The sequence below is a fragment of the Neoarthrinium moseri genome (assembly GCF_022829205.1).
Source record: "Neoarthrinium moseri strain CBS 164.80 chromosome Unknown scaffold27_Wmoseri_CBS_16480, whole genome shotgun sequence".
NCBI classification, from domain to species: domain Eukaryota; kingdom Fungi; phylum Ascomycota; class Sordariomycetes; order Amphisphaeriales; family Apiosporaceae; genus Neoarthrinium; species Neoarthrinium moseri.
In genome coordinates this window covers 361795-388775 of record NW_026055141.1, presented here as the reverse complement: position 1 = coordinate 388775, position 26981 = coordinate 361795, and the positions used below count along the sequence as shown (strand labels likewise).

Sequence of the window (26981 nt, the reverse complement as noted above, 5' to 3'; positions counted from 1 at the left end):
CATCTCAGCCTAATAATGGAGCAGTGCCCAGAAGCACGCCCCGTTTTTCAGCCCAGAAGCCCCAATTTTGGTGTGGATAGGCCCTTCGGGTTGACGCGAGCCGCTGAAGCCCCCCAAACCGCCCCGACGTCCTCCCCTGCAACCAATTACCTTAAGGTGTCCAGTTGGCTAGACTCCAGCGGTCGGTCTGGTGCAGTTCGTCATCGGGCATACACGTGATTTAGTCCACCTCTTTCACTTTGCCCCTCTGCCCAACTTTATACGAATACGTGAGAGAGCGCTGGACAGCAGCAGCACTTGACCACCAGCACGAAGAATAATGTCTATGAGATAGCTTGGCGCGACGAGATCTGTGTTTGTCGTTTGTCACCCGGGTACCTGTTGGCTTGCGCAAGGCAGATAGGTGCCCTCAGTTGAGATTATACGGGCCAGGCTAAGGCAGCGAGTAGCCCTCAAGGTCGCAGCGCGCCGCTAAGAATTACCTGATCTGCTACTTAAGTGCCGTCGTACTGTGTCCTGTGCTGTCGTACCAGGGTGGCACCTACGTGGTCGGGGCTTCGAGATCATATGCATGGAGACCCGTGATCATTAGACACCAAGACTCAGGCTGGGCAAAATGAGGGATGGGCATTGGGACGGCTCGCCACCATGTCGATCCAACCACTGCCCGAGGATGTCATCGCACAGATCAAGTCATCTACCACCATCACCTCTCTCAACGCAGTAATATGTGGCCTTGTCAAGAATTCCCTGGACGCCGGTGCCACAAAACTCACCGTTTCAGTCGATTATACCAAAGGGAACTGCTCAGTTGAAGATAATGGAAGTGGGATCCTGCCAGCTGAGTTCACCCCAGCCGGCGGGCTTGGCAAGATCTATCGTAAGCTCGCCGCTTCATGAGAACTACAGTTCTGAGATGTCAGATATCAAGCTCACACCAAAACAGATACGTCAAGGTTCCCACCCCTACCTGGTATCCATGGTCATAGTGGTACATTTCTAGCCTCAGTTGCTGCCTTGTCGCTTTTGTCCCTCAACTCCCACCATGAGGGCCATCGGTCACATAATTCCCTTCAAATTCACAATTCGACCGTCCTTGCTCGCCATACCCCGTCGCCTCCGGAGCAGAGGCTTCTTACATTCAGCCATGGGACTCGTGCTACTGTCCGCGACCTTTTCGGGTCCATGCCCGTCAGGGTGAAGCAAAGAGCTGCTGCCTCGGATAAGACAGCGCACAACAGAGATTGGGAGCAGCTTAAGATCTCCTTTGCTGCCCTTCTGCTGCCGTGGCATGGTTCTGTAAACGTATCCATGCGTGATGCTCAGAGCCAACAGTCCGCCATTATCAGAATCCATGCAGACGCGCTGGATGGTGTTGCGGAAAGATTACGACGGCCGACTCTGACCCGCCGCGTATCGAGTGTGCTCTACCAAGCCGGGCTATCGGGGGAGACTTCTATCGATTCCTGGGTTACACTGAAAGCGTCAACCGGGCAGATATCGATCGGTGGGACAGTATGCCTCATCCCAATTGCCACGCGACGGGTACAGTTCATCAGTATCGGCATTCAGCCCCTATTTAATGAATATGGCTCAAATGTGCTTTATGAAGAGATCAATCGTCTGTTCGCCAACTCCAGTTTCGGACTTGAGCAGATCCCTGACCTCGATGATGAAGAGATCGGTCGAAGGGCTCAAGATCGTCGTTACAAAAGTGACGGCTACACTGAACGCGAGTTGAAGACCAGGAAATGTGTCGACAGGTGGCCAATGTTCCATGTACAAATCGATTTCGGTCATCATGAGAGGGGACGAGCAGGCCACGATCTAGAAGACATCCTTGACGAACGCCGGGGAAATCTGCAGGTGATTCTTGATGTCCTCAAGGCCATGTTTTACGAGTTCCTGAAGAAACATCACTTTCGGCCCATGTACTACAGACCCCGGAAGCGTGACCTCACCGAGCAATCGGGATTTTTTCGAGATACTGGTAGTGGGATATCCTCGGGATATAGTACCCCAACCTTACCTTCCCGGCCGGCCTCTCGATCCAGTAGCGTACCAAAGCAAGGGACGAGGCCCTTGGGAAGAGATCTGTCCACGACTGGGATGCGCTTGCCTAGCAGCGAGCAGCAATCAAGGACCGAGTCTCCATTCGACGGATGGACAAGGATCAAAAGCGGACGGTGGCTGCCGACGACCGCAAAGACCCTCGAGACCAACCTACAAGCCATGTCTAGTCGAGAGATGAGCACCGAAAGTCTAGTACCGAATGATCGAGATGAGCCATCAGAACCTTCTCTATTCAACACAGGTGGCGATCTTGTCCGTCCGCCCTTCTCCGATGTGGAAGTATCGGGAAGTCAGGATATTCAGCAACAGTCAGATCTCCGCCCTGAAATGGGATTTCGGGGTGGTCGACCAACTGTTAATGATGAGATTGTCTGGATCAACACTGTGTCGAAGCAGCAGTCGCTGGTGGATGCACGGACAGGTTTCATTACCAACATGGGAGCAGACGGAACCCCATCCGAAGCTCGCGTTCATCGTCTGACCTCCAAAAAGAGACTCCGTACGCAACCGCAGGAGTCCACGCACCATGCTAACGATTGGTTAAAGGAACTGCTTTCAACTTGGAAGAACCCTGTTTTTGAGCGTGCCGAACCCGAGATACCTGTGGCATTCGATGAGGCAAAACTCACCATGTCATTCAGCAAGTCGAGATCCCAAAAGCATAGTTGTCATAACACCGAGGAGCCATCATTCAGCGTGGAAGGGCGCGTTTCCAGGGAATCTCTGCGGGAAGCTGAAGTTATCGCGCAAGTAGATCGAAAGTTCATACTTGCCAGAATTCCTTTGCGAACCAAGGCGGCAAAGAGGCAACACCCACAAACGGTCCCGACACTCCTAGTCATCATTGACCAACATGCTGCGGATGAACGCTGCCGAGTCGAAGCGCTTATGAGCGAATACTTCTCTGTATCGGAAGATGAAACAATCCAGGCTCAGACGGAGGTTATCGAGAAGGTGCTCCAGTACGAGATTTCAGCACAGGAACGTCTGCTCTTCGACCGATATAGTCTTGATCTGAGACATTGGGGCATTGGCTACCAACTAAGCCCACTGCCTAATCCTACGCAACCAAGTAGAACAAGACTTCCGTCGTTCTTGAAGGTGGTGTCTCTTCCGCCAAGTATTTTGGAGAGGTGCCAAACTGAACCGCGGCTTCTAATCGATCTGCTGAGAAAAGAAATATGGAAGCTCGATGAAAATGGACGTACTGGCAATCGTCATCCCCGCAGCACCCGAAACACCCCCAGTCTTTCGGACGACAAAGATAAGCTGCACTGGATGTCCAGATTTCACGGCTGCCCGCAGGGGGTTCTTGACATGATCAACTCTAGAGCATGCCGAAGCGCCATCATGTTCAACGACCCGCTGTCTCTGGAGGACTGCACGGATATGTTGACGAAGCTTGCGGGTTGTGCATTCCCGTTCCAGTGTGCTCATGGACGTCCCTCTATGATCCCGTTGGTTGATCTGGGCGATGATCGGATCAACCAAGTCAAGGATTCGAGTGGTCCTGGTTTCGGCAGGCGTTTCAGAGAATGGAGGATGAACATGTAGGATTATACTACGTAAAGCATGTGCTTAAGTTATGTATGATTGAGTTACCCCATGCATTTAGAAAGGATACCCGGTGATGCCAACATATATTTATTCCACCACTTGATACCACTTTGAGTAACGTCCGTCGCATAGTGTCTGTCGATAGAGAGAAACATTACGCCTAGCCTATCCTCCCATAAGAAACACTTAATCACGGTTCATTGACCCCATTCAAGCATGCCGTAAGCGTTAGAAAGCTGTCTCTTAGCCTGTAAACGATAGTATAGTAAAAAGACGCCATTACACACGCGGATCAATGGCGCTGGGAGTTGTTGTAGTTTATGGGGCGGCATGAGTTTAGCTACCACGTGTCAAAGGAAATTTCTATGATATAAAAGGCCAAACGGGATGAGTGAGTTGAAAGGAACCTTCGCTGCGCGTGGGTTTCGAAGCTACGACCACACAGAGGACGCATTGCACCTAGCAACATCCCTAAGTTACGACCGTCAAGCATGTAAATAGGTATCAGCCAACATAGCCCAAGATGTTACGTCTTCACTGATTTTCAAGAAAGTGAGATCGCCCCGTGAACTCGATGCAGGACAAGTAGTCCGATCACTACTCACACATACTCGGACTTTGCAATTTGCAATGTTTCTTTCCGTCGACAACAATATGCATCAGTGGCGGCAGCTTCGTCAACATGCAAAGACCGCCATTGCGCCTGGCGGCCCCAATGAATAGTCGATTCGATAGTCTCTTCTCTCCAAGACCCTTGCCGATTTCGACAAGGATCAGCAAACGTAGTCGACAATGTACTGGAGTATGTTCTCACCGATGCCTATGTCATCCGCAAGACGTGTTCCTCGGTATTTCCAACACCACCGAGGACCGAACCCTGCCGCTGCCGCTTTCTGTCAACGTTCGCCGCCACGGCGGCGGAGCGCGCGGCGGGCGATATCAGTTGGCTCCCTCCGAGAACATGGGCTTATGGCTCAGCCAAGTGTCGAGGCCGAATTCGCGTTCTAGATCCTACGGAGTCGGTCGCAGTACCGCTCCTAGGCACGCCACACACTACCTACGGCAGCAAGGCGTTGGGGCGGCTCTGCCTAGTCAAAACCGCAGTTCACCCAAGCACTACTATGTAATTGGGGCAGCTAGAATCGGCCACAGCCGAGTGCTAGGCCGAGACGGCCAACACGCCAATTGCAGATACACATTCAGGAATCTACCAGGAGTGGCTTGGGAGCAGCGAAGCCCTTGAGCATCATACCGACAAGTTACGCTCGTTTCTGTTGTTTCAGTTCGCGAATATACCTGTTGTACGTGCATTGCTTGGGGTAGATGAGTCTTCTAAGTCATTGAAGATACAATGAAATATTTGCTGAAGGACAAGGCACCAATCTAATAAGCATACAATTTGGCTTCTTGGAATCTAGTGAGTAGTGCAAAGGGCTCTTCTCGGCGGCCGCAAAGCTGGAGAACTGCCCGAAATGACACCAGCTCTTCAGGGGCATGGTCTGGAGGACCCGGCGCGGCCAAGCCAAGACAGTGGTTCGGCACTTGTCAATGACTCGAGTAATTCCGCGTGCCGTTAGCTAGTGTGTGCTTGCCAGCTGAAAAGAGTCGTTTGTGCCGAGGGACATCACATATTCTTGTTTGCCTGATGTAGGTTGTGGGAAAATATCATAGCGCCAGTCAAGCAAGCTCATAGAGTGAAAGGGAGTGCCTCTGGCCCAGCTAGAGTTCACGTGAAGCGACTCTATTACACTACTGTAGAGATCGAAAAATGTGAGGACGATCCGGATAGGTGAAAGGAGCAGTTCCAGGCATGAGGAGTAAATTTGAACAGCAATGGTAAAATGGAGCTGATTGATGGCAGGTGTTGTCGCTGGTCTCGTCCCGGCTTGATCATGGGATTGTCATGAGAAGAGGGAGCCGACAGAAAGAGTAATGCTGCTCGCTATCAGTGCAGTTGGTGTCAACTAATCAGCGCTAGTCTGATCAATAGTATTCCGCAGTGGATTTCTCGTGGAGCAACACATGATGTTTCCGGAAGCGGCAGTCGGCAATATAACCACAGGCTATCCCCATTGGACAATCTGTGAACACGGCCAGTCCGACGAGCTTCTCCAGGAGAGGCTCAACTATCGCGGGACCTTTTGGTCGTCTTTGCGGGGAGCTTCAGCGCATAGCCGGCGAAATGTCGAGTGGTCAAGTCAAGTTCCTGATCCAAAAGAGGCAGCCGACGCATGAAGTTCAAATCTAACCCATGAAGGCACCCTTTACCAGCCGCCACCACTTTGACGTTCTAGACCGATCGAATTGCTGGTGCCGGGTGCTTTTCGCAGTGATTGGGTAGTTACTGTATCGCTGTATCGTCAGGTCGATTGTGTGGTAACGAACGTGACTAGGTAACAAGCATTGGTCGGTGGAATCGTCAATTGACTAGATCAAGCAGGAATCGTGAACGATGCTGAAAAGGTGTACGCTACAGTGGGTTTGGTACAGGAAACTCTGGTTGACAGTGGGCCTGGCTCTTCAGACCATTGGGGAGCCGGCCCGCTTGGGACTGTTGGCAGGGAGCGATATGACATCAGTGGGCGACCCAAATGCAGCCGATCAACCGCGACTGGTTCCTTGCAGCCAGCCCGTCGGGTGCGAACGAGCACCAGGTTGCCAGGGCATCAGATACCACGGTAGTGATTCCAACTTTTTCCCTCCTTATGCAAACTACGTACGTAGTTCGAAGAGAGACACGTCAGTATGTAATGGTGACCAAGTACCTAGGTAGCGGGGGTCTTGTAGTGGCAACCCTTGCGGGCAGACAACTGGTAGTAGCTACTATTGCTCAGAAGGGCGATCAAGCTGTGTATGCCGACAGCTCATCCGTGTGCAAATGAAGAGAGACGGGACGGCGACAAGCCACGTGTGTTTCATGATCCCCTCCCTAATCGAACTTGAGGTCTCCAACCCAGTAGACAACAATTAAGCACTCTCCGAGCTCGACAACAGTCACACCCCGGCTGGTCGCTGCCAGACAGCCAGACAAGCATAGGAAAGCAAAGCTAGCGGGGAGTCTAAAAAACTGGAACTCGATCCAATCTCGGCCCCTGGTCGATTGCGGTCAGGATCATCAACCAATTGGCAGCTGCCAACCACCCAGCTTGGGCCTTCCTTGGCCATCAAACTTGACTTCATCCCATGTCACTTGCATCTGGGCCTTCTGGTTGACGCTGCCCTGATTCCTCGCGCTGCCTTCAGCCAATTCCGTGCGTGCTTCCCTCACCGTGAGGCATCATAGACTCAACGTAGGTAACTAGGCATTCATCGGATCGCCGACGTGTTCTCGAGAGGGCAGTTGCATTAGTGTGCCGCCTCGTCACCAAGCAATGCGCCCGCTGTTGGCAGGCTGGCACTCCAGAGACAGCCCCCTGGATTTGCTGGTAGTGCACCAACACGGGCTGCCTGTGAAACATGCATTCGTCTGCATGTATTCCAAGGGCTGCTCACAGAGGCAATTACATAAGACAGAGAAACGGGTATCGCTCCCCCATGGGAGTTTGAGAAGCAGCCCTCGGAGCGGGAAAGCATGGGGCAACCCAGCATCTGTCGCGCGGTTGTGCTTGTCGCGCCCTGGCAGAGGCATCTCGATAGGTCGGCCGGAAATGAAAGGAAGTGTTACCTCTCGGGACCGTGATGTAAATGGTTACACAGCCAGTTTAGCTTCACCATCGCGACGGTGGCGCCGTCCAATGCAGCGAAGGTGCCTGTCCGCGCTATGCCGTTTGCACGAGATTGCATCGGCAGTGGGCAGTGGACGTTGGCAAGGAAGCAGCTGGTGCGCCCTCCCACCAGGCCGCGGACGCAACAATACCGCCCCATGGTATACATGCTAATTTGTAGCTGGGGAAGCAGTCGCCGGCTTCCATGTGGCTCTGATATCACCGGCGGCTGGGCGGCCGGTTTCTTCTTTCACCGTCAATTGAAAGACATTGACGTACAAACTAACTAGGCGTCGTAGTTTTCCGTCTATCGTCCCAAGTCCCTCCGCAGGACCCATACAATGAGCTCAGAGTCCACGGGGAACAGGGGTGACGAGGTACCTGTGCAGGAACCTGCGGCCGTGCTGTGCGTACTATGGTGCTAGCAGGGCCGCCAAAGCGGGTTGCACCGGACTAGTGCGGTTTTCTACACAGCAACCAAGGAAGTCCATGTTGACCATGGGTGGTTGGAGTCGACGGGTGCTGGTGAGGATCGATGGCACTAGGAAACACATCTGGGAGGGAGGGGATTGGCATCGTCGAACAAGCCTGAGATTCCTGTATGACCTAGCAAGATGCTCCCGACCTTGGCTGGGTGCCCTGCTGGCCTGGGCATATTTAATAAGTGCCGGTTGTCCTCCCCAACCATCGTACCAGCATCACCACACGCTGTTCATCCCACAACCGCCCTCCCTCATCTTGACGAGCACTCGACGCTTCCAATCAAACGCTCCATTCTACGAGAAAGCTGATTCACAGACTGGTAAGTGATACATGCTGCCGAATCCTCATCATGTCTTCGGCGCCGCACAGGCTTGTCGTCACCCCATTGCCCCTTCCCATGTCGGATCCCTGTCGCGGTATACTTGGACTCTCGTCCACCCACGCGTGACATCCCAAACCCGGGCCTCACTTACTTCGATGTCCGCCAACGCGCCCTACAAAACCCACGGCTCGTCGTTCTTCCCTCCAGCAGGAGCAGTCAGAGAGGAGTTTGTGAGCCCGCGCAGCTGCCTCGGATCCATCAACCAACTCGGACGGCCATTCCACACTCATAAAATATAACCAACCCTCCCACCTCCAACTAGAACACCAACTCCATCACATCACATCAACAACTTGTTCCGCATTCATCTTCCGCAAACATCAGCACCAACACGCGAGACACGCTCTTCTGCGCATCGCCTCATTTTTGCACGCTTTTTTTGAGCATCATAGTTCTCAACCATCCAGTTTCTTACAATTTTTGCAGTCCCACCCGTCAACCTCAACTTCAAAATTCGTCAAGATGAAGGCCTCTGCCATCCTCCTCGGCGCTTCTGCCGCCTTTGTCGCATCTCAGTCCCTGCCTGAGGGCTTCCCCGCTTGTGGTGTAAGTTCCTGTCCACCGTTGCTCTTCACGTTGTCATCAACTGGGATATACATACTCCTTGGCCTGTCCAGGAGTATTGTCGGTCGATATGTCCTCCAGATTGTTATTGCTTTATCTGCAGCAACTGACCAACTTCCTTCTCCCAGGCCACTTGTATCTCTGGTATGCTCGCCAAGGCCGGCAGCGAGTTCCAGTGCCAGGCAAACGACATTTCTTGCCTCTGCTCGCAGGTCAACTTCCTGTACGGAGTTAGAGACTGTGCAGATGAGTCCTGCCCCAGCGCTGCTGAGGCCCAGACCGTCAAGGACTACGGTGTAGGCGTCTGTGCCCAGGCCGGTGTCGCCGTGTCTGGCGTCCCCGTCTCCAACACCATCGTGAGTTCTGATCCGAGACAGGCAACAACCTAGTTCCGTTTGCTGACCAAATTCATAGACCGCTTCTGCCTCCGCTTCCACCACTGTGTTTGCCACCAACTCTCCCTCCAGCGTAAGTGCATCACACCAGCAGCATCCTGCTCTGAGACTGACAGTGATTTTTTTCAGGGTGCCGGAAGTGCCACCGAGACTGGCTCCCAGACCGGCTCTGAGTCGGGTACTGCCACTGGCGGTGCCGCCGTTCCCATCTCCACTCAGGTCTCTGAGTCCACTGACAGCACCGGTGGCGTCCACACTGTCTCGTCTACCATCTTCAGCACCGCCAGCGGCACTGCCACTGGCACTGAGACTGGCACCGAGACTGGCAGCTTGACCACCGGCACCTCCACTGCCACCCTCACCGGCAGCGACACCACCTTGACCACTGAGGTTCACAGCACTGGCACTGCCGCCAGCAGCGGAGCCTCGGGCACTCGCGCCAGCGGCAGCTCCTCTAGCAGCTCGGCCTTTGCCGCCCAGCAGACTGTCGGCCCCGCTGGTCTGATTCTTGCAGCTGGTGTTGGCATGTTGGCCATGATGTAAAGGTGCATCAACCAACCATACACGAGTAGTCTCGGTCTCCGCGGGCGATACATAATAAGGGGTGGCATGTTCGCGGATTGTAATGGGCAGTCGGGCTTGGGGAAGAAACACGTTTACTTAATGATATTGGCTGTCTTGCGCACGGTTTGACGATTATGGAGGAGAGACGGATTCACTTACGACGCGATGAGTTCTGAAAGGACCCACGGGTTACTTTTTCATGTATAAATGAAGGAAGGTCATGGTAGACCACTAATTCCGTATGAAGATACCCTCCCTGATGACCACTAATTAGGGCGATGGAGTTGGCTCGCTGCCATGCCTTTAGTAATAAAACAAAGTGCATTCACTCACTCACTGCCTCTTTACACCCTGCTGTGTTTGATCTGTTCACTAAGCTTGGTGTTACTATGCGGGCACCTGGCAAACCCTGGTTGATTTTGCAGACGCCACGGTTTCCGTCTTGATGGGTATGCGTTCAAGGCGCATTGACTTGCATTTTGTGACCAAGAGCCCAGCCCAAACGAAGCGGAGGCTGATACGTCGCGACAGTTCAGCTCTCAAGTATTTTTCCTGTGTGTAATCGAGACGTTAATTTGTTCCCTTTGTACTTGCATATGTGGCGAATACACACAGGCACTAAAGCGTCTGATAGCTGATAGTGATAATGAAACCGCTGATGGGTGCTAAGCTACCGCGCATCGGAACAATGCAAGGACGGCATATAACGATCCAAAGACCCAAGACGAACAAAAGCCCCCTGGCGGGACTTTGATACTCCCTTCCACTAACAGGAGTGTATTCTAATGCTTATTATATTAGAAATGGAGTGGAAGGACGCGTAAGGACGAGTCACACTACGCAGTCATTCTGTTCGAGAATTGCTGGTATTGCTCAATGGTCTATGTATGGTAACGGTCTCCAAACCCAAAATATCCAAATGGTTTTTGATACAAGAAGTCGTGCCCCCTTCCCCGTCCTCTTGAAGCCCCGTCTCTCCGAAAAAGCGCCGTGGTATTGATACATCAGTGGGTCATGTAAGTAGAACAATATGTCGGGATATAGTGTGAGAAAGCGGACCGGTCACAGCCGCTCTATAGACGGGGGAGACCAGGCTCTTTATCAGCTGGCGCCTCACCGCGGGCTGAGAGGGCTCTTTCCAGGCCCCAGGTTCCTCTTGAGCTGTCGGAGCTCCTCCTCCAGTCTCTTCTTGCCCATTTGTTCGTTCTGTGGATAACAAGCGTCAGCATGTCTGGTAAAAGAAAAAGCCCAAAAGAGGGCCGGGGGAGACGGGAGACGAAATGCTATTACTTACTCTGAGCTGCTCCTCGTACTTCTTCCTCTCCTTCCGCAGCGCGTCGCGGTACGAGTCCGTCAGGATCGAGGCGTTGGGCCGTCCGCTCGGCGAAAGCGGCCCGCTGTTCGCCTTGAGCCTCTCGTGGTCGAGAGCGTCTTGCAGCTGCTCCTTCTCCTTGCGCGCTGCCTGGGTGACTCTGTCGAGATCGGTTTCGAGGTCGGCGATCTTGGACTCGGCGTCGAGGGCCTGCTTGGTAATGTCCTTGAGATCCTGGACGGTGCCCTTGAGCTCCTTCTCGAGCTCGTCAATCCTTGGCTGCAGCCTGGTGACCTTGGCCTGCAGTTTGGCCGTCTCGGAGGTGTTGGCCAGGGCGGCGACCTCGGCGGCTCGCTCACGCCGGGTGCCGTAGGCTCCGTCCAGCTCGGCCTTAGCGAGCGTAGCCTCCATCTTGAACTCGGCAACCATGCCGGTCATCTCGTCGAGCTCCTCCTGCGTGCTGTTGAGCTCCTTGGCTTTGGCCTCGAGCTTCTGTTCGGCCTCGCTCTTAGCCTCGTTGGCCTCCTGAAGCTGAGCTGTGATGGTCGCTATGCTGGCCTCGGCCGCAGCAAGGCGTGTCTGTACATCCCTGGAGCTGTTCTCCAAAGAGTCGATCTTGGCGTTGCGCTCCTTGAGCTGGACTTGTGCTTCACGCACAGCAGCCGACTGTTCTTGGCCGTTTTGCTGTGCTGCCCTTTGAGCAGTCTCAAGCTCAGCAAGGGCATTGGAGAGTTGCTGACGCATACCGTCCGCCTCTTGCTCCACGCGACCGAGAGCACCACGTGTCTGCTCAAGCTCTTCAGCTTTGGTCCTAATTGCCTCGTCTTTCTCGCCGTCTGACTTATTATTCAGCTCGCGTTGCTGCTTGATCTGTCGCTTGAGAACCGTCTTCTGCTCCTTCAACTTCGTAGCCTCGGCATACAGCCACTGGACCTTGGTAGAGAAGGCAGGTAGCGAGTATGGCTCGTCAGTATCGAACGCGTCTGAGTCGGATGCGTCGTCATCATCTTCCGGCTCGAGGCCCTTTTCAAGGCGAGTTTTCCTTCGATCCTGTTTCCGTGCGCGGATATCGGCGTAGCCTGACTGGATAATATCCCAGAGACCTGAAAGGACTGCATCGGCTTGCTCACCCTTCTGTCTGTCCGCAGAACCGGCCCTTGACAGCTCTGCAGCATTCTGTAGAACGAAGCTGAGTTTGTCTAGTGCACCATGCATATATTGGACTTGATCGTCAAGTCCTCCATCTGCGTGAGGGACATCTGGGTGGCGGTCATTGCTATGCTCGGAAATGAGTTCCTGAACCCGGCCATTGAGGTCTTGAACAGTCTCCGTCGCCTCGCGGCTATTGCCTTGGTTCTCGCCGACTGCGGCGACTGCTTTCTCGAGGTAATCAAGATGGCTGCCAATCATATCACCCGGCTCGAGTTGGCCAGAGGGTGGAGCTCTGTAGTTGCCGTTCTTCACCGGATCTGATTGCACAATCACCTGGCGTAGTTGATTGTTGAACATCTCCAGCTTGCGTTCCGTATCTGATATCAGTTTCCACTGATCCGCTGTCTGGTCTTTGAGTTCATCGAGCTCCAAGTTTAGAGACTGGGCTTGTGTTCTGAGTGCATCGGCCTCTCGCCTTAGCGCAGTGTTCTCGTCTCGTAGCTTTTCAGTCTCCTCGGTCAACTGTTTCTGCTGCTCTCGCACCGGCGACTTCAGAGGTATCTCGATGGGGTTCTTCTTCGGAAGGTTTCCGCCGAAGCCTCGCCCCTCGTCAAAGGACCGGGACCAATTTCCTTCGTCAAAGAGCAGTACGTCATCGGGTTCCATACTATCTCTGCCGTTGGAGACGGTATACATGCTCTCTGGGCTTGCCGGTACGCCATTGACAAGAGGTACCCTTGGCGTCTGCGTACCCAGCTTCCGCTTGGCTTGCGTCTTGTGCGTCAGCTGCAAGATGCCGGCCGTGTGCTCCAGTAATCTCCTTTGTGGCTCCATGATCCGTCTCTCCAGGACCCACAGCTCCGAAGCCAGCTCCTCGCATTTCTTCTGTATGGCATCGCGTTCGGCCTCGACCTCGCGCGCCGACTCGCCGCCGCTGGCTCGGTTCCCCAACAGGCTCTTCCGTTTGGCAGCGTTTGGTGAGTAGAGCTTGGACATGGAGATGGCCGCGTCGCGGTATTTCGACTGGATCGCGAGGTTCGAACGTGTCTGCTCGATCATCTGGCCGAGCATGCGGGTCTGCTTCTTCAGGTCGTCCACCTCCTCTTGCGACAAGACTTCATATTCTTTGCTGTCAAACAATGCGGTCTCGGTAAGGAGGTGCACTTGGATAGGGTCCTTCAGGTCAACGAGAACCGAGCTTTGCGTCCTATCGGAATTCATCTGCCGCCATAGTCAGTCGTAGCCCCGAGGACTCTACGCGCAAGACCCGAGGCCGTCTTACAGGGTTGAACCGCGGCTTCTCCCGCTGGAAGTTGTTGAAGGAGTCCTGCCTGTATCCCTCGACCAGCGCAGGACCCTTGGGCGCGCCCAAGGGCCGCAGCAGCTGCGGCCGCCCATCGAACCCGTTCATCCCCCTGGTCGATATGCCGTTCATATTGGGTTTATGCCACACGAGCAATCCAAGCAAGAGCACTCGCGCCGTTCAACAAGACATTATCCAATCCGTCCAATCCGTCCAATCCGTAACAACCGTGACCGAGCTATGCGTGGGGTGTGGTCGTTCTCCGTCGTGAAGGTCTCGTTCGCGTCACACGATGGGTACGTTGACTCGTAATTTCATATGGTACTGGATGTGGTACAGTCGCGGGAAAAGGGGGGGTTGGCTATCCGACGAGGATCCAGCAGAGTATATCTAGCGCATGTACGGAACACAAGAAGCCGAGTATCCAAAGAAAAAGACGATCAGGTATCAATGACAGGCAGGCGAGAGCAAAGGTGTGTGGCTGGCACCGCGTGTATGTAGGAAAAGGAGATTTGCGATTGCGAGTCCCGTTAGATTTGACGATGCATGCCCCAAGCCGGGCCCGCCCACCCCGTCCCCAAGCCCCCGTCTCATCCCAGACCCAGGAAACGATACCAGGCACAGAAGCAGGCCCCCTGCTCCCCCGAAAAATGACAGCGCCAGTGGGCTCAGCAGCGGGCACCCAACGCCGATCCCTGTCCTGAAGGGGCAGAACACTGTCGCTGGCTTTCCGCTTTTAGCATAGAAGGCTCACATGGAGCGATGCGCCCGCTAACCGCAGGAGGTAAAAGGTCTCACGCGGACATGTGCACTGCGTGGCTGGGCGAGCCGAGTTTTCTGCATCAAGCCGACGGGTTTTGATCTTATTTTATTAAAGTGTACATAGCACACTGTTCCTCTCTCTCAAGCGCCTGGCGCTGAGCTGCCACCGTTTAATTTTTCTCAACAACGCTGTCTCTCAAAGGGGGCGTTTTTGCCGCTGGACCATCGCTGCGCCTAAAAATATCCCGGCCGCGCCATTGGGCCATGGCGCTCCCAGAGCACACTAATCTGTCCAGACCGATTCAACCATAGGAATGCCAAAGGCTTTTGTTATTCGACCACCAACTGTTTACTATGATAGGTACACATCAGAGCGAAGAAACTCCATTCCGCGTGGAGTCATGTCTGCCAACTGTATATGTTTTGTGTCTCAGTCATGGCTCGGACTTCATGCAATGCAGCGCGCCGGAACTCTAATCATCCTGCGTCGCACGGCGGTCTTGGGGCGCCGTTTGGAATGACTGCTAATTTTGGGCATCTGTCTAAAACTTACAAAAACTGCGGTGAACATGGTGAATGCCCATCTCGCGCGATGTCGCGTGATCTGCCGAAAGGAGCTGAGACGCACAGCTCTCGCCTTGCCGGCGGGAGGCTGTGTCGTCAGCCGCGCCTCGCCGTTGGCGTAGACGTCGTAAGGCAATACCTTAGCTTTTGCTTATTGTCGTTTCTGTAGTATATAATTAGTCGACTCGTCAGGATCCCCGTGGTCCGACTTACCTTGGCGCCAGCGCACCAGAGGTTCCCGTACCCGCAATCCAAACGACAACAGCTGATATCCATGCCTTGTCTCCCTCGCTTCCTGCCGACATGTTACTTAAATCGATGACTGATAGCGATTCCTACGGATACACTCTCAGCCTCTTCAGGATGAGACGGGCGGTGGAGTGCAGGGGTGCGCACGCCAGATCATTGTTTAGCATTATAGAGTTCTTTGTCTTGTGAACGTGCACGTTGGCTCTACTATTCAATTTGCTGCTAATTCAGACTGCTCCTCGGAACTGGTCCACAATCTGCTGGCCCATATTCCGGCGTCGGCCTGAGTCTCCGCCCTCGACATTACTCTGCAAGCCTGTCGTCGTGGCTGTGGACGTTCCTTCGCCCTCCAACCGTCTTCGCAGGCCCTCAAACTCCTCGCTTCTCCGCTGAGTCCGGACGCCCACCATCCAACCGGGAATTCTCCATTTCGTCAGGGATCTGGGAAGTATCTCCATCCTCCACGAATAGCCCACGACCCAGCCAACAACGGCACCCAACAGGGAGCCTGGCCACTGGAAAAGCGCCAGCTGGACAGCAAGCAAGTACCGATATGACTTGTCAGAGAAAGTGAGGCCCTGAAATTGATCATTGGTCGGTGGGGAGGTCGACGTGGCCAGCCTATATTTATACATGTGCGGAACCATGGCATGATATTGCGCGAGAACCGCAAATATGATAGGTGTAGGCCCCGCAGGAAGGTAGTTGAGAAGTCCAAAGGTGAGCGGTCTCAGGATGAATGCTAGAATGCCTGGAACGAGAACGCTTGTGAAGAAGGCCGTGACGACGAGAAACGACTGGCAGGCGTCCGTTCAGCTACGACCGTAAGAGAAACCTGGGATGTATAAGATAAAAACCTACCGCATATTTTCTTGATCCCCACATGCGCTCGACGATTCTCAAGTTGTATAGGGCCATGGCGCCGAACAAGACCTCGGATGAGTTCGTGTAGCATAGCTGGTAGATGAGGGCGCGCCACGTCTGGTGGAAGCGCCAGAGATGGAGGTCGACTAGGATGTAGAAGTAGTGCTTCAGGTCCAGGAGACTGGCGGCGATGGATGCGCCAATGAGCCCGTAGACCAGACTCCGGGTCACGGGGGCATTGGTGAAAGACATGGTAGCCGGCGTTTTGGGTCTTTCTCGTTCATGCGCTCTCTCACGCGGTGATCACCGTATGTCAAATCTGGGTCGGAATAATTTGAATCTCATGCGATAGACATACTCGACATGCCCTGAACAAGGTTCACTGCTTGATTGCGAGCAGGGGAGCCAAGTGGTGTGGTGTCGCCGGCCGACCTTGATATCCCGAAAGGTTGGACGTGGCCTCAAGTTTGGGGATGGGGTCAGCCTTATCAATCAATGCAAGGCTGCTGCTGCTGCTGCTGAGGGTCACTTCCTCCCGAGGCCCCTAACTGAACTCAAACCCCCCACTGTCATTAACGGCCAAATTGAACTGTGTACCGATTGGTACTCGGACTGGGAAAGCCACATTGTCTCGTTTTTGAGTTTTGCCACTGGGAAACAAAACTTAGTTGTGTCAAAGAAGATAGTAGCCGAACCTCTGCATCGGCCAATATACCATGAGCGTGTACGGCATCTTAGATTCTGCTTTGGGATTCCAGGAACGAATTGGGTCACAAGCAACTCGTACCCCAGGTACCAGGCAGGCTCCAGGTTAGCTTATTCCCTGCACAACTGTGTGGGAGTTGAGGGGAGATGACCTCGAAGCACCCAGTGGCGTGGGACGTGTCCCGTCCGACGGCCGAGGCGGCCGGCGACGAACAGGGGTCCTGGGCGATCACAGCAGCGCAACCAAGCTTGCACAGCTGCACGGCTGCTGGCATTATTTCAGCGTCAGCGGCCACTTAGATCAACGTCCAAGCCTCCAAGACCACGACACGCCTGACGTACGATTATTTGCCTCGGCCTCGGCATCGACAGTCACATCTTTCCCCTCCATCATGTTTCGTTTGTAGAGCGCATCCGCATAGCCCGTCATTTTCATTTGTATCCGTCCCACTTGAGCCCGAGATACCCTCCTCCGCGATCCCAGTTTCATTGCGACTCGCCGACCCGCCACCCCGACGTCTTCGATATACTAAACTCAATTCAAAGAGAAGAGCTACAGAGCGACCAATCGAACCAACGACGAACCGCCATCCTCTGTCGCCATGGCGGACTTGAGCAGGTGGCTCCTCACTTCGCCGCCCGTAGAATGGGCGCTCAAGGGCGCGCGAGAGCTTCTGATCGGCACCTTGCGCCAGGGACCTATCCCGCAGCATGTGGCCTTTGAGATGGACGGCAACCGGCGTTTCGCCAAGAACCACCACATGGAAGCCATCGAAGGACACAACCTGGGGTTTGAGGCGTTGGCCCGTGTGCTCGAGATCTGCTACAAGTGCGGCGTCAAGGTGGTCACCGTCTACGCGTTCAGCATCGAGAACTTCAATAGGCCGAAGTCCGAGGTTGGCGGACTGATGAAGATGGCCAAGATCAAGCTGGAGCAGCTGTGCCAGCATGGCGCTCTGCTCGACCGCTACGGCGCATGCATACGAGTGCTGGGGGAGCGCGATCTGATCCCACCGGATGTCCTGCCCTACGTTGACAGGGCAGTCGAGATGACCAAGCACAACAAGAAGTAGGTTTGAGGTTCCCGTTCTCAGGGTGCAATAAATGTACCTACGTATGTATGTGTGTATGTGTGGGCTAACCATGTGGCAACAGCGCTGTTCTCAACATCTGCTTCCCCTACACCTCGAGAGCTGAGATGACGGCGGCGATCAAGGCCACCGTCGAGGAGTTCTCCGCACCACCAACACCTCCCGCCACACCCTTCTCGCAGGCCAGAATTACGCAAAAGATCAAGTCCAATCAGCTTAAGAGGACGGATTCGGTGCCGTCGCGCGATCCGTCGCCAGACCCCCACGCCAGATCCGACGTCGATGACTCGGTCTCGTCCACGACGACCCTCAACCCAGACTCGCCCCGGCACACGCCGAAAGACAAGGCGCAAGTCAATGAGTACAAGGACAAGGAAACAATCACTGCCGAGACGGTCACGGGCCATATGTACACGGCAGACTGCCCACCGCTGGATATCTTTGTCCGAACTAGCGGAGTGAGACGACTGAGTGATTTCATGCTGTGGCAATGCCATGAGGACGCGCACATCTTCTTTCTAAACTGCTTTTGGCCAGAGTTCGATCTGTGGCATTTTGTCCCCGTGCTCTTGGAGTGGCAGTGGCGGCAGAAGCAGATGGGGAGAGAGGCGCGCCCCGGAAGACGTGTCAAGGCCGAGTAGATGACGTCGTCGGCTACTGTCTCCTTTGTCCATGCTTCTCCCTTCTGAACAACACCAGTGTGGGTTGAGGCATCTAGATGGTTTTCTGGAGGTTCCATGGCAGGCGTTCTGGAATTGGCGACGGCAATATGCTCTGCCGAGGGTCCTGCATTTTGTTAATAGAAACCGCATGTATAGCCGGTGCCGACTCCTATATCTGCACTGCTCGTGAATGCAAAGGCACATGTCTCTTGTTCTCTCCTTTTTGACATTTCTTGCCAGGTCCGACCGTCGTCGCTCTTGATGGAGCTAATATGGTGAACATGACAGTAAGCCATCTCCAGCACTCTGCCCCGGTTGGGTGTATGCACATGGGTAAGGGGTATACGGCAAGGCTCTGGGGGTGGTGTCACAGTTCCTGAATGACATCAAGCTTACCTACTCTCATTAACCGCAGTAACCACATCGCCTACTGCTGCACTTTGTATTTAGGGAGAGTATGCATGTAACCAGTCGTCTCTCCTGCTGTTGTGCACAGACCCTCCTCCCTCTGTCTCCCTCTTTCTGCCTCTCTCATAGGCACAATTGCGCGACGGGGGAACGGCCGTTCTCCTCTTATCTTATCGATTTCAGATTACCGGGGGGTTTACTGGATTGGCGACTGGCGCGGTCCAATCCGTGACCGTCTTCCACTTTGACGCCTCTGCGCCTTTGCCCATCCTCTCTCGTGCCGGTGGTACCCTGTCACCTGCCGTGGCCGCTGCAGTGCGTCTTCCTCTTGTCTTTTCCCATTTTGCGCCCTCCCCTCTCGACACCTTCCCACCCGACCCCGTATGCTCCCAGCTTGGTCCCCTCGTTCCAGCATCCCAGAATGAGCTAGGTTGCGGCTGTTGAAGCTTCCACTTGGTTTGTTTTCGGCCCCTCAAGCTTTGATTTCGCTCTTTCGACACCCGCGCCTCACCCAGCCCTCACCACCCCTCGAGCGCCGCGAACCGACCCCCCTCCGAGCGTCCTCGCCCTCACCCACGATGAAGACGGCAAAGCCTCTCCCTGCCGAGGCTGTCGCTGGTGCTGGTGCCGGCGCCGGCGCCGCCTCTGCTCAGACCAGCCGCCGCCAGCCAGCCCGTCAAGCTCGCAGCAACCCCCCGCGATCCTCGTTGCCCGTCGGCGCTGGCCGCGACCCCCATGGCCTCGACCAACCCATCGACATCTTCCCCGGCATAACCCATTTTACCGATGCCATCACCTCGCTTCCCAAAGACCTTGTCCGCCACTTCACCCTGCTGAAGGAGGTGGACGCCAAGATCTTCGCCCCGGAGGACAAGCTCTTCCAGCTGGTCGAGGAAGCTCTCAGTTCCAACCCTCCCGAGCCACGTCTTGCTCTACCCTCCACCTCTGCCCAGGACACGGCCAGCAGCATCGCGCCCACATCGGCCCCCATGAGCGCCCAGAATAGCTCGGCCGGCTTCACCACCAATGGAAGCCTGCCCGGGGCGCCGTCGACCGACCAGAACTACAACGCGACCGTCTACGACCCGGCCAACATCCCCCGCCGCCAGCTGTTCCGCGAGACGGCCTTCAAGATCCAAGAGATGCTCGTGTCGCTTGAAGAGAAGAACCACGTCATGACGACAGCCAATGAAGCTCTGTCCAAACATCTTGCCCGCATCGACAACGTTTGGCCACATCTCGAGGGAGAGTTCAGCGACGAGGCCAAATGGGGCAGTAACACGCATTGGGCCTACCCGGAGAACAGGATCAGCAGGGCGAACGCCGCAGAGCGCTCGCGACGGGACGGCGCTTCGGCCATCACAGCTGCGGCGCAACAGCTCGCCGAAGAGGCCGCTGCTCGAACCGAGGCCCGGAAGCAAGCAGTCGCTGAGAAGCGAAGGATCAAGAATCAACAGCAGGACTCAGACGCCGACGCCGATCACGAGAAGAAGGCCGAGCCTTCGAGGAAGCAGGGAAATAGCACCAAGTCACGAAAGACAGCCGACACAAGCACGCCCGTGGGCCTCGGCATCACAGCAGACACACCCGCAGCTAGCGCTAACCCGCCGCAGAAGAAACGCAAGGTCGACAAGGAGAAGGCAACTGCCAATGGCGGCCAGCCCATGGAGCGGGCTATGAGCAGTGTCTTCGGAAACAACAATGCGTCCAAGGCCAAAACTTCGAGCCCTCGAACTACGCCGGCACCAGAAGCCGGCCAGAAGAAGCGCAAGGCATTACCCACGGTCAACGGCAGTCAGCCGAAGAAGAGGTTCGTTCTCCCTCTGGTCCATCTAGCGTCTCACACTGCGTGTGCGAACGGTAGCTAACGATTTACATCAGCAAAAATGCCATGTCTACGGCCCTCTCTCCATCTATCGTTTCTTCTCCTATCCTACCCAACTTCGACCCCAAGGCTCTGAGCCGTGCGTCTCCTGCGCCATCGGTTGCCCCTGCTCGCCCAGCAACTTCTCGGGCCCGCAACAACTCGACCGCCTCGGTGTTGGAGGGCGCCAGACCACGTCCATCCTCATCTGCATCAAATCGGCCAAATGGAGCTGCACCTCCCCCTATACCAGAGAGCGCTCCGCCCCAGAATGGCCCTCGAGCCAATACGGAGCCCAAGGCTGCAACAAAGGAGACTCCTGTGCCCGTCAAGGTCGAGAATCCACCCAAAGAAGTCACACCACAACCTAGCGCTCCCGCCAACCCTGCTCCAAGCGGAAGCAGAAAGAACTCGGTCGTCAAAGAAGATGCCGAACCCAAAGGCGAGCCGGTACAGAGCACGCCACAGACAGTGACCACCACAGTTGTGACTACCAAGAGTGGGCGGGCTAGCAAGCCTTCAACCCCTGCTCTAGGAGGATTCCCAGAAGCCGCCAGGTCTAGGTCCTCGCGGAATGCACAGGCGGGGGGTGCAAAGCGCAGCCACAAGAAGGGGGGTTCCGTGCAAGTTACCCTACCTGCCCCTCCAACCGTTGACGAAGACGCAACTGGCAGCACTCACGGCGACGAGGAAGGCGAGATCGACGCCAACGAGCCTCGATATTGCTACTGCAACGGCGTATCATATGGCGAAATGGTGGCCTGTGATGCGGATGACTGCGAGAAGGAGTGGTTCCACCTGGGCTGTGTTGGCCTAAGGTCAGCGCCCAGTTCTAGCAGTAAGTCAAGAGAGTGCCTTTCGCGTGACCCAATCGCTGTGGGACAAATGCTAATCGATCTGCAGCAAAATGGTACTGTGACAACTGCAAGATCCGTATGAAGAACGGGGGCAAGAAGGCGAACGGGAGGTAGCCGGTATCTACGTGACTCGGCAGGCAGTGTTGAACGGCCCTAGAGGAATCGAAAACCGTAGCACGGAGACCAGTGCACTATCCATCGACTGCAGTACGCAGACACCGGACCTTACCATATTCTCAGCGAGGCACCAGACATATATCGGCAAAAATAGCGCCATAGCGATCATCAATTATTGGGAAAGGCGTTCAGGTTGGGAAACAACCACCAGTACAGACCTGAGAAGCGAGAGTCACCGGCTTTATTTAGCACGGTGGCTCCCGTCTGGATAAAATATAACGAATCTTAACGTCGACGGATCCCTCTTCGAGAATTGTCGATGAACACGACGGAACGAAAGCATTATAATACTCACCAACCGGACGTTATCTGGCTAGATAGGAGACATTTTACATGGTCGGCGCTGCTTGAGAGTGTATATTAGCAACTGTGTATTCACATTGACCAGTGGGAGTTGATCATGTACCACTAGTCACTTTGGAACTGTAAACAGGGTATCAACGACCAGGGCTAGCCCTAGGAAGAAGTGCATTCTCCTGTAGAAGACAATATCCATATAATTCAAATGCTTCCCGTTGGCCAGTGCTTTGCCTGAAGCCATTTCCCCCTTGTAGTATCCGTGCTAGTGATGGATCGTGGGTACTGGCCGAACTATTTGGGGATTACAAGCAATAGTAGCTTAACTCGTACGAAGTGTATAGGTGATCCCTGCTAGCTCCGAGGAGATGTTGATCCCGTGTCACACTACGCGTGCACACGAGGATGCGTTGTGAGCCGCAAACTCATGCACAGGATGGAGGCGTAGCTTCGGATTGGCTGCGTCTCACTCTCCGCATTCTGACCTTTCGGCTGGGGACCCGTCGAGACTTGTCCGCTCACTGCGTTCTCCGTGGGCCTATACAGTACGTATTGTATTGATTAAATACAGCTACGACGACATACTGCAAGCAGATGGCGTATGCCGAGCACTTGCCGCATTCACCTCGCCAGACCGCCGGGATGCCCTCTGCTGCCTCTCTCTTGCCTCTCACCTCACTACATTAGCGAGCTGCAGGATCGTGTAGCAATGCATAATTTGCGTTGCCTCGGCAGCTGGCGACTTATCTAAGATTTACGAGCCCCAAACGACGGATTCGTCGGCAGCGCCTCGATGCGAACACGGAGCAGTCAGACAGTCCTTTTGCGGCCACATGACCTGGCTCCAAGCGTGGTGCCGGACCGCTGGGCGGCTTTCCCGTACCCGCCGCCAGTCGCTCTGTGCTCGGCTTGGATCGGCCAAGCTTTTTTTCCTTTCCCCTAGGAAGGGTCCAGGCAAGGAGCTTCCAGCCCCCCCAGCTCTGCTAGGGGACCGTTCCGTTTCCGAATTGTTGAATCGATGACCCCGTGACCCTCGATTGACTCAGCCAAACCCTCTCCTTTCATTTCGAGTTTGATGAGAGCTGTCGGCGGGGGCTGTACCTTGATGGGGACCCTGGCGACATCGCAGCACACGGTAACCACGTGTGATGGGGGTTCCAAGCTGAAGTAGCAGGGGGAAAAGTGGTTTCATGCTGCTGTTCCCGGGCTGTTTTCCTGCCCGGTGGAGTGGGAAATAGCGAAAGCCGGCCCGTCACAGCAAATTGGTGACCGGAGTACAGAGATTTTCGCTGGCATTTCGGACCCCGATGAAGTCAGACCCTCCAGGGGGCTGTTACCCAGCTAGGGCGAACATGGTTTCTACCCCGGATTTTCTGATCGCCTTACGCCTGGGCTGCCAGCCGCGCTGCCGCTTGTGCTGCACGCCATGTTACCTAGCAGAGATGAAAGAAAAGGAAAAAAAAGCCCAAGGAGGCAAGTAGATCCAGTACGACGTCAGACTTCTCCGGCCACTCGGATGCCCGACACAGGCCACGCAAGGTTCTCAACAGTAGGTAGCCAAGTAGCGGGCCACCTCAACCGCGATGACAAGTCTTCGCCATCGGCGAAGATTTGCGTGACCCGACATTCCTATTACTCACACTGATCCAACCAAAGCGCAAGTGTGGTCTTGGCTCTTGCCCCAGTGCCTCGCCGCCCGTAGGCGCCTGGCGTGGTGTTCAGGTGACAAAGAATAACTCAGCCGTCGTGCGGTCCCTTGTTTTCATTACCCAATCCGTGATCAATGGATTCCCTTCTGTGGCTCACTCTGCTCAGAGGCAAAGTGTGTCTGTAGCTTTCGCTATATTAATTTGACTGCATTTCGGCACCCAGCAACTCCTCCTCCTCACTATTGCCTTTGACCGACGGGGACTGACCTACCAGACTCCAAACACTTGCATGATTGCAGCTCTAGCTCGCTCCCCGGTGCTGCTCTTTTACGTATTCGCAACCTCAACCCTAGCCTCTCTGCACGACGTCCCTAAGGCCTACGACACGGACAGCATTCCAATTACCAACGACGGATCCTTTCTTCATTTCCCCTACGTGTCACGGCCTGTCTCTCACCTCACGCGGCACATCACCATTCCTTCCCCGCATTGCGCCAACACAAGCTCTTACCTAACAAGTCGACGTTCTGACTAACAGAAAGCCCATCTGGCAGTCTGTGCCTAGCTTTCGTGGCACCGGGACCTGGTAACACGTCCGGGGAAGAGACCCAGATAGTCAAGCCTTGGCCCTGAAGAACAAACGGGCGGGCACGCTATCGAAAGGGCCAATCTCGCCTTGCGCAGGGGCTAGTCCCGTCCGTCAGAGCATACTGTTGTGCCCTTGTCGCAAACCCCAACCATGGTCACGACACCAGTCTTCTCTGGTTTTGGAAAACCAGAGCCGACCTTCTCGAAGGAATTTAAGAGCAGCCCTACACCCACCACCGCTAGGATGCACCAAAGGCAGGGTAGCCTCCGGGAGATCTCACCAGACCAATCTGGCCGTTCCTCCTTCTCGTCGGTTCGTGAGAACGACTCAGACCTCGCCCAGACCTTTACTAGTACCAAGGTCTCTTCCTACTCAAGGCTCTCAGACGACGAAGCAGTGGACGACCTGCCCACACCGCCGCCCGAGATGGCTACCATGACTACTACCCAGTTCAGGCCGCCCATGACGCGGCCGCACAGCAGACTCCACGGTTCCTGGTTCCCTGCTGTTGCCGCTGACGGCTTCGAGGGTTGGAAGCAGATCGATGTCAGGGGCAAGACGGCCAGTCGTAGCTTTGGCGACTTGCAGGCCCTCAAGATTGTGTGGTCGACTCCGGCCTCTCCCTCTAAGCCCAAGGGTCCTCGACGGCCACCACCTGGCCAGGCCCCAATCGAAAGGTTGCCTCTTGAGCTTCTTGGTAAGTGCAGAATCGTCGTCGACGCGTAAGTACATGTAGACTCACAACGAGACAGGCCCTATCATTGAACTCCTCATGCTCGACATTCCGCCGAATGGCATCTCGGCCCGGAATGTTGATTTGATGTCGTTGCTTCTGACATCGAGGACACTACACACGGCAACACTCCATGCACTGTACCGGAACATCACCATCCCCCACTCAAGAATCTTCCGAAAGTTCCTGAACCACCTTACACTCAACCAAGAACTGGGCACTATCGTTCGTCGACTGGACTTCAGCCACTTCAACCCCACCACTCTGTTCTCGACGGCGTCGGAGCGAGCTACTACTCAGAACCTGACGCCTGAGACCCTTTCCCAATGTCTGCAGCTGACTCCATTCCTGAGAGAGTTCCTGGCGCAGGAGTATATCGATGATGAGATCGACGAAGGTGTGTTGCAGAAGTTGTTCTTTGGCATGGAGAGGCTGAAGGCTCTGGATTTCACCGGCTGCTCCTCACCTGAGTTCAAGAATGCCATGACTGCTATTGTCTCACGCGAATGGCCCGAGATGCTGTCGATCACACGCCTGTCACTGCACAAGTGCATCAATCTTCCAACAGAAGTGTTTACCACAATTCTTCCTAGACTGTGCAATTTGACGCACTTGGATGTTGCAGGCACGCGGATCACCGATGAGGCTCTTCAGTCCATTCCCCACACTGCGAGAATCACGCACTTGAACCTCGCCAAGTGCAAAGGACTTACCTCCGAGAACGTCATCGACTTTATCAAGAACCACCCAGCTGCAAAAAGTCTTGTCTGCCTGAGTCTTGCTTCCGATGCACGAAGCCATCAGCTGCTGGATGAAGACGACCTAGACCAGCTGCTTCCGGCTCTGCCATCGTCCCTACGCTCGCTAAGCCTTAAGGGAAGCAGGATGGATGCCTCGCACATCGATGCGCTCCGGCCTCTGACCAAGCACCTTGAGGAGTTGGCCTTGGGCCGAAGACTAAAGATCGGAGACATTGAGCGGCTGTTCAGGCCGGATGAGAATGATGACGACATGAGCATGGAGATCGACTGGGAGCCGCACACTCTCAAATACCTCGACATTTCCGATTATGCTGCTACCGAGCTGGACCTGGGCGCGCTGCTCAACAGCAGGTCCTCGATCATGGAGAAGTACAGTGCGCCCCTAGAAGTAATTGAAGTCATTGATGACTTGTACACACGTCTGTCCAAGTCGCCAACTGTTCAGAGGAGCGGCTGGACTGTTACGGAGTTTGGCAGCCGGGCTTGGCTCGTCCGTGTCCACTCCCCCGATGATGGACCGCGAGATTCGGGCTTGCGGTCGTGGAAGATGGGTGCCTCGTTCTGGGGCATGCGCAAGATACCCATGGCCACCCAGGAGGTCGGCGGCATGTACGGCTCGTACATGTTCAAGCGAAAGTTGTGAGTTCCGTAAGGGGCCGAATATTTGCATTGGGGCGGTTCTTTTTTGGTTGTTCATGCGATGGGAAGAAAGTCCCCATTCCTGGCTTTGGTATAGCATGTCTTGCATCAGTTCACGGTCACGGTTTCTTGTTTCACACACAGCGCGGCGCCTGCGGGGAAAGTCAAAAAGCATCAAAAAGCAAACATCATCCTACGGGGGTTCCTCGTCTAGTATTTTTAGCATAGCGAGCATTATGTGTCTAGATAGCACGAATCATGATGACACGAACATATTTATGTTAGGTTTTAGCATGACTGCCGCGGTACCCGTGTTTGCCGGTGACTTTAATTTGGAGATTTTCATACCAAATCAATGGCTGCGAGGGATTCCAAGAAAACCCACGATAGGTATACCTGAAGTACGCAGCCGCAGTATCTCCATGAACGGCCAACAGCCCATATGGCGAGTTCTTGCATTCCTGAGTTACATACAAAAGTGGCGGGTCGATGAAGCTACTAGTGTTGAAACTTGAGGGCGCTGTTCGCCGTGGCAGCTACTTGGGACCTAGCAACCTAACACGATGACAACGGGATCAGCTCGTATGGCTAGACAGATGCTTGGAGCGTTTACTTGGAGAA

General features: G+C 54.8%; 7 protein-coding genes across 7 annotated transcripts; 5 read left to right on the top strand and 2 right to left on the bottom strand.

Moving 5' to 3' along the window:
- Positions 1-648: 648 nt before the first annotated feature.
- JN550_007273 (uncharacterized protein) lies at positions 649-3627 on the top strand (the record flags this gene model as incomplete). The annotated part of the gene is made up of 2 exons (XM_049319106.1): positions 649-880; positions 947-3627. 2 exons carry the CDS (start codon positions 649-651, stop codon positions 3625-3627), a joined length of 2913 nt encoding a protein of 970 aa, XP_049170847.1.
- A 5034-nt stretch (positions 3628-8661) lies between these two features.
- JN550_007272 (uncharacterized protein) lies at positions 8662-9701 on the top strand (the record flags this gene model as incomplete). Its single annotated transcript, XM_049319105.1, has 4 exons — positions 8662-8745; positions 8892-9119; positions 9178-9231; positions 9288-9701. 4 exons carry the CDS (start codon positions 8662-8664, stop codon positions 9699-9701), a joined length of 780 nt encoding a protein of 259 aa, XP_049170846.1.
- A 1134-nt stretch (positions 9702-10835) lies between these two features.
- Positions 10836-13621, bottom strand: JN550_007271 (uncharacterized protein; the record flags this gene model as incomplete). Its single annotated transcript, XM_049319103.1, has 3 exons — positions 10836-10928; positions 11017-13407; positions 13469-13621. The coding sequence occupies 3 exons, from the start codon at positions 13619-13621 to the stop codon at positions 10836-10838; spliced, it is 2637 nt and encodes an 878-aa protein (XP_049170845.1).
- Positions 13622-15291: 1670 nt separating this feature from the next.
- On the bottom strand, positions 15292-16180 carry JN550_007270 (uncharacterized protein; the record flags this gene model as incomplete). Its single annotated transcript, XM_049319102.1, has 2 exons — positions 15292-15861; positions 15926-16180. The coding sequence occupies 2 exons, from the start codon at positions 16178-16180 to the stop codon at positions 15292-15294; spliced, it is 825 nt and encodes a 274-aa protein (XP_049170844.1).
- Positions 16181-17235: 1055 nt separating this feature from the next.
- Positions 17236-18365, top strand: JN550_007269 (uncharacterized protein; the record flags this gene model as incomplete). The annotated part of the gene is made up of 2 exons (XM_049319101.1): positions 17236-17702; positions 17789-18365. 2 exons carry the CDS (start codon positions 17236-17238, stop codon positions 18363-18365), a joined length of 1044 nt encoding a protein of 347 aa, XP_049170843.1.
- Positions 18366-19372: 1007 nt separating this feature from the next.
- On the top strand, positions 19373-21629 carry JN550_007268 (uncharacterized protein; the record flags this gene model as incomplete). Its single annotated transcript, XM_049319100.1, has 3 exons — positions 19373-20604; positions 20676-21496; positions 21562-21629. 3 exons carry the CDS (start codon positions 19373-19375, stop codon positions 21627-21629), a joined length of 2121 nt encoding a protein of 706 aa, XP_049170842.1.
- A 2748-nt stretch (positions 21630-24377) lies between these two features.
- JN550_007267 (uncharacterized protein) lies at positions 24378-26364 on the top strand (the record flags this gene model as incomplete). Its single annotated transcript, XM_049319099.1, has 2 exons — positions 24378-24924; positions 24980-26364. 2 exons carry the CDS (start codon positions 24378-24380, stop codon positions 26362-26364), a joined length of 1932 nt encoding a protein of 643 aa, XP_049170841.1.
- Between the last annotated feature and the right edge of the window lie 617 nt (positions 26365-26981).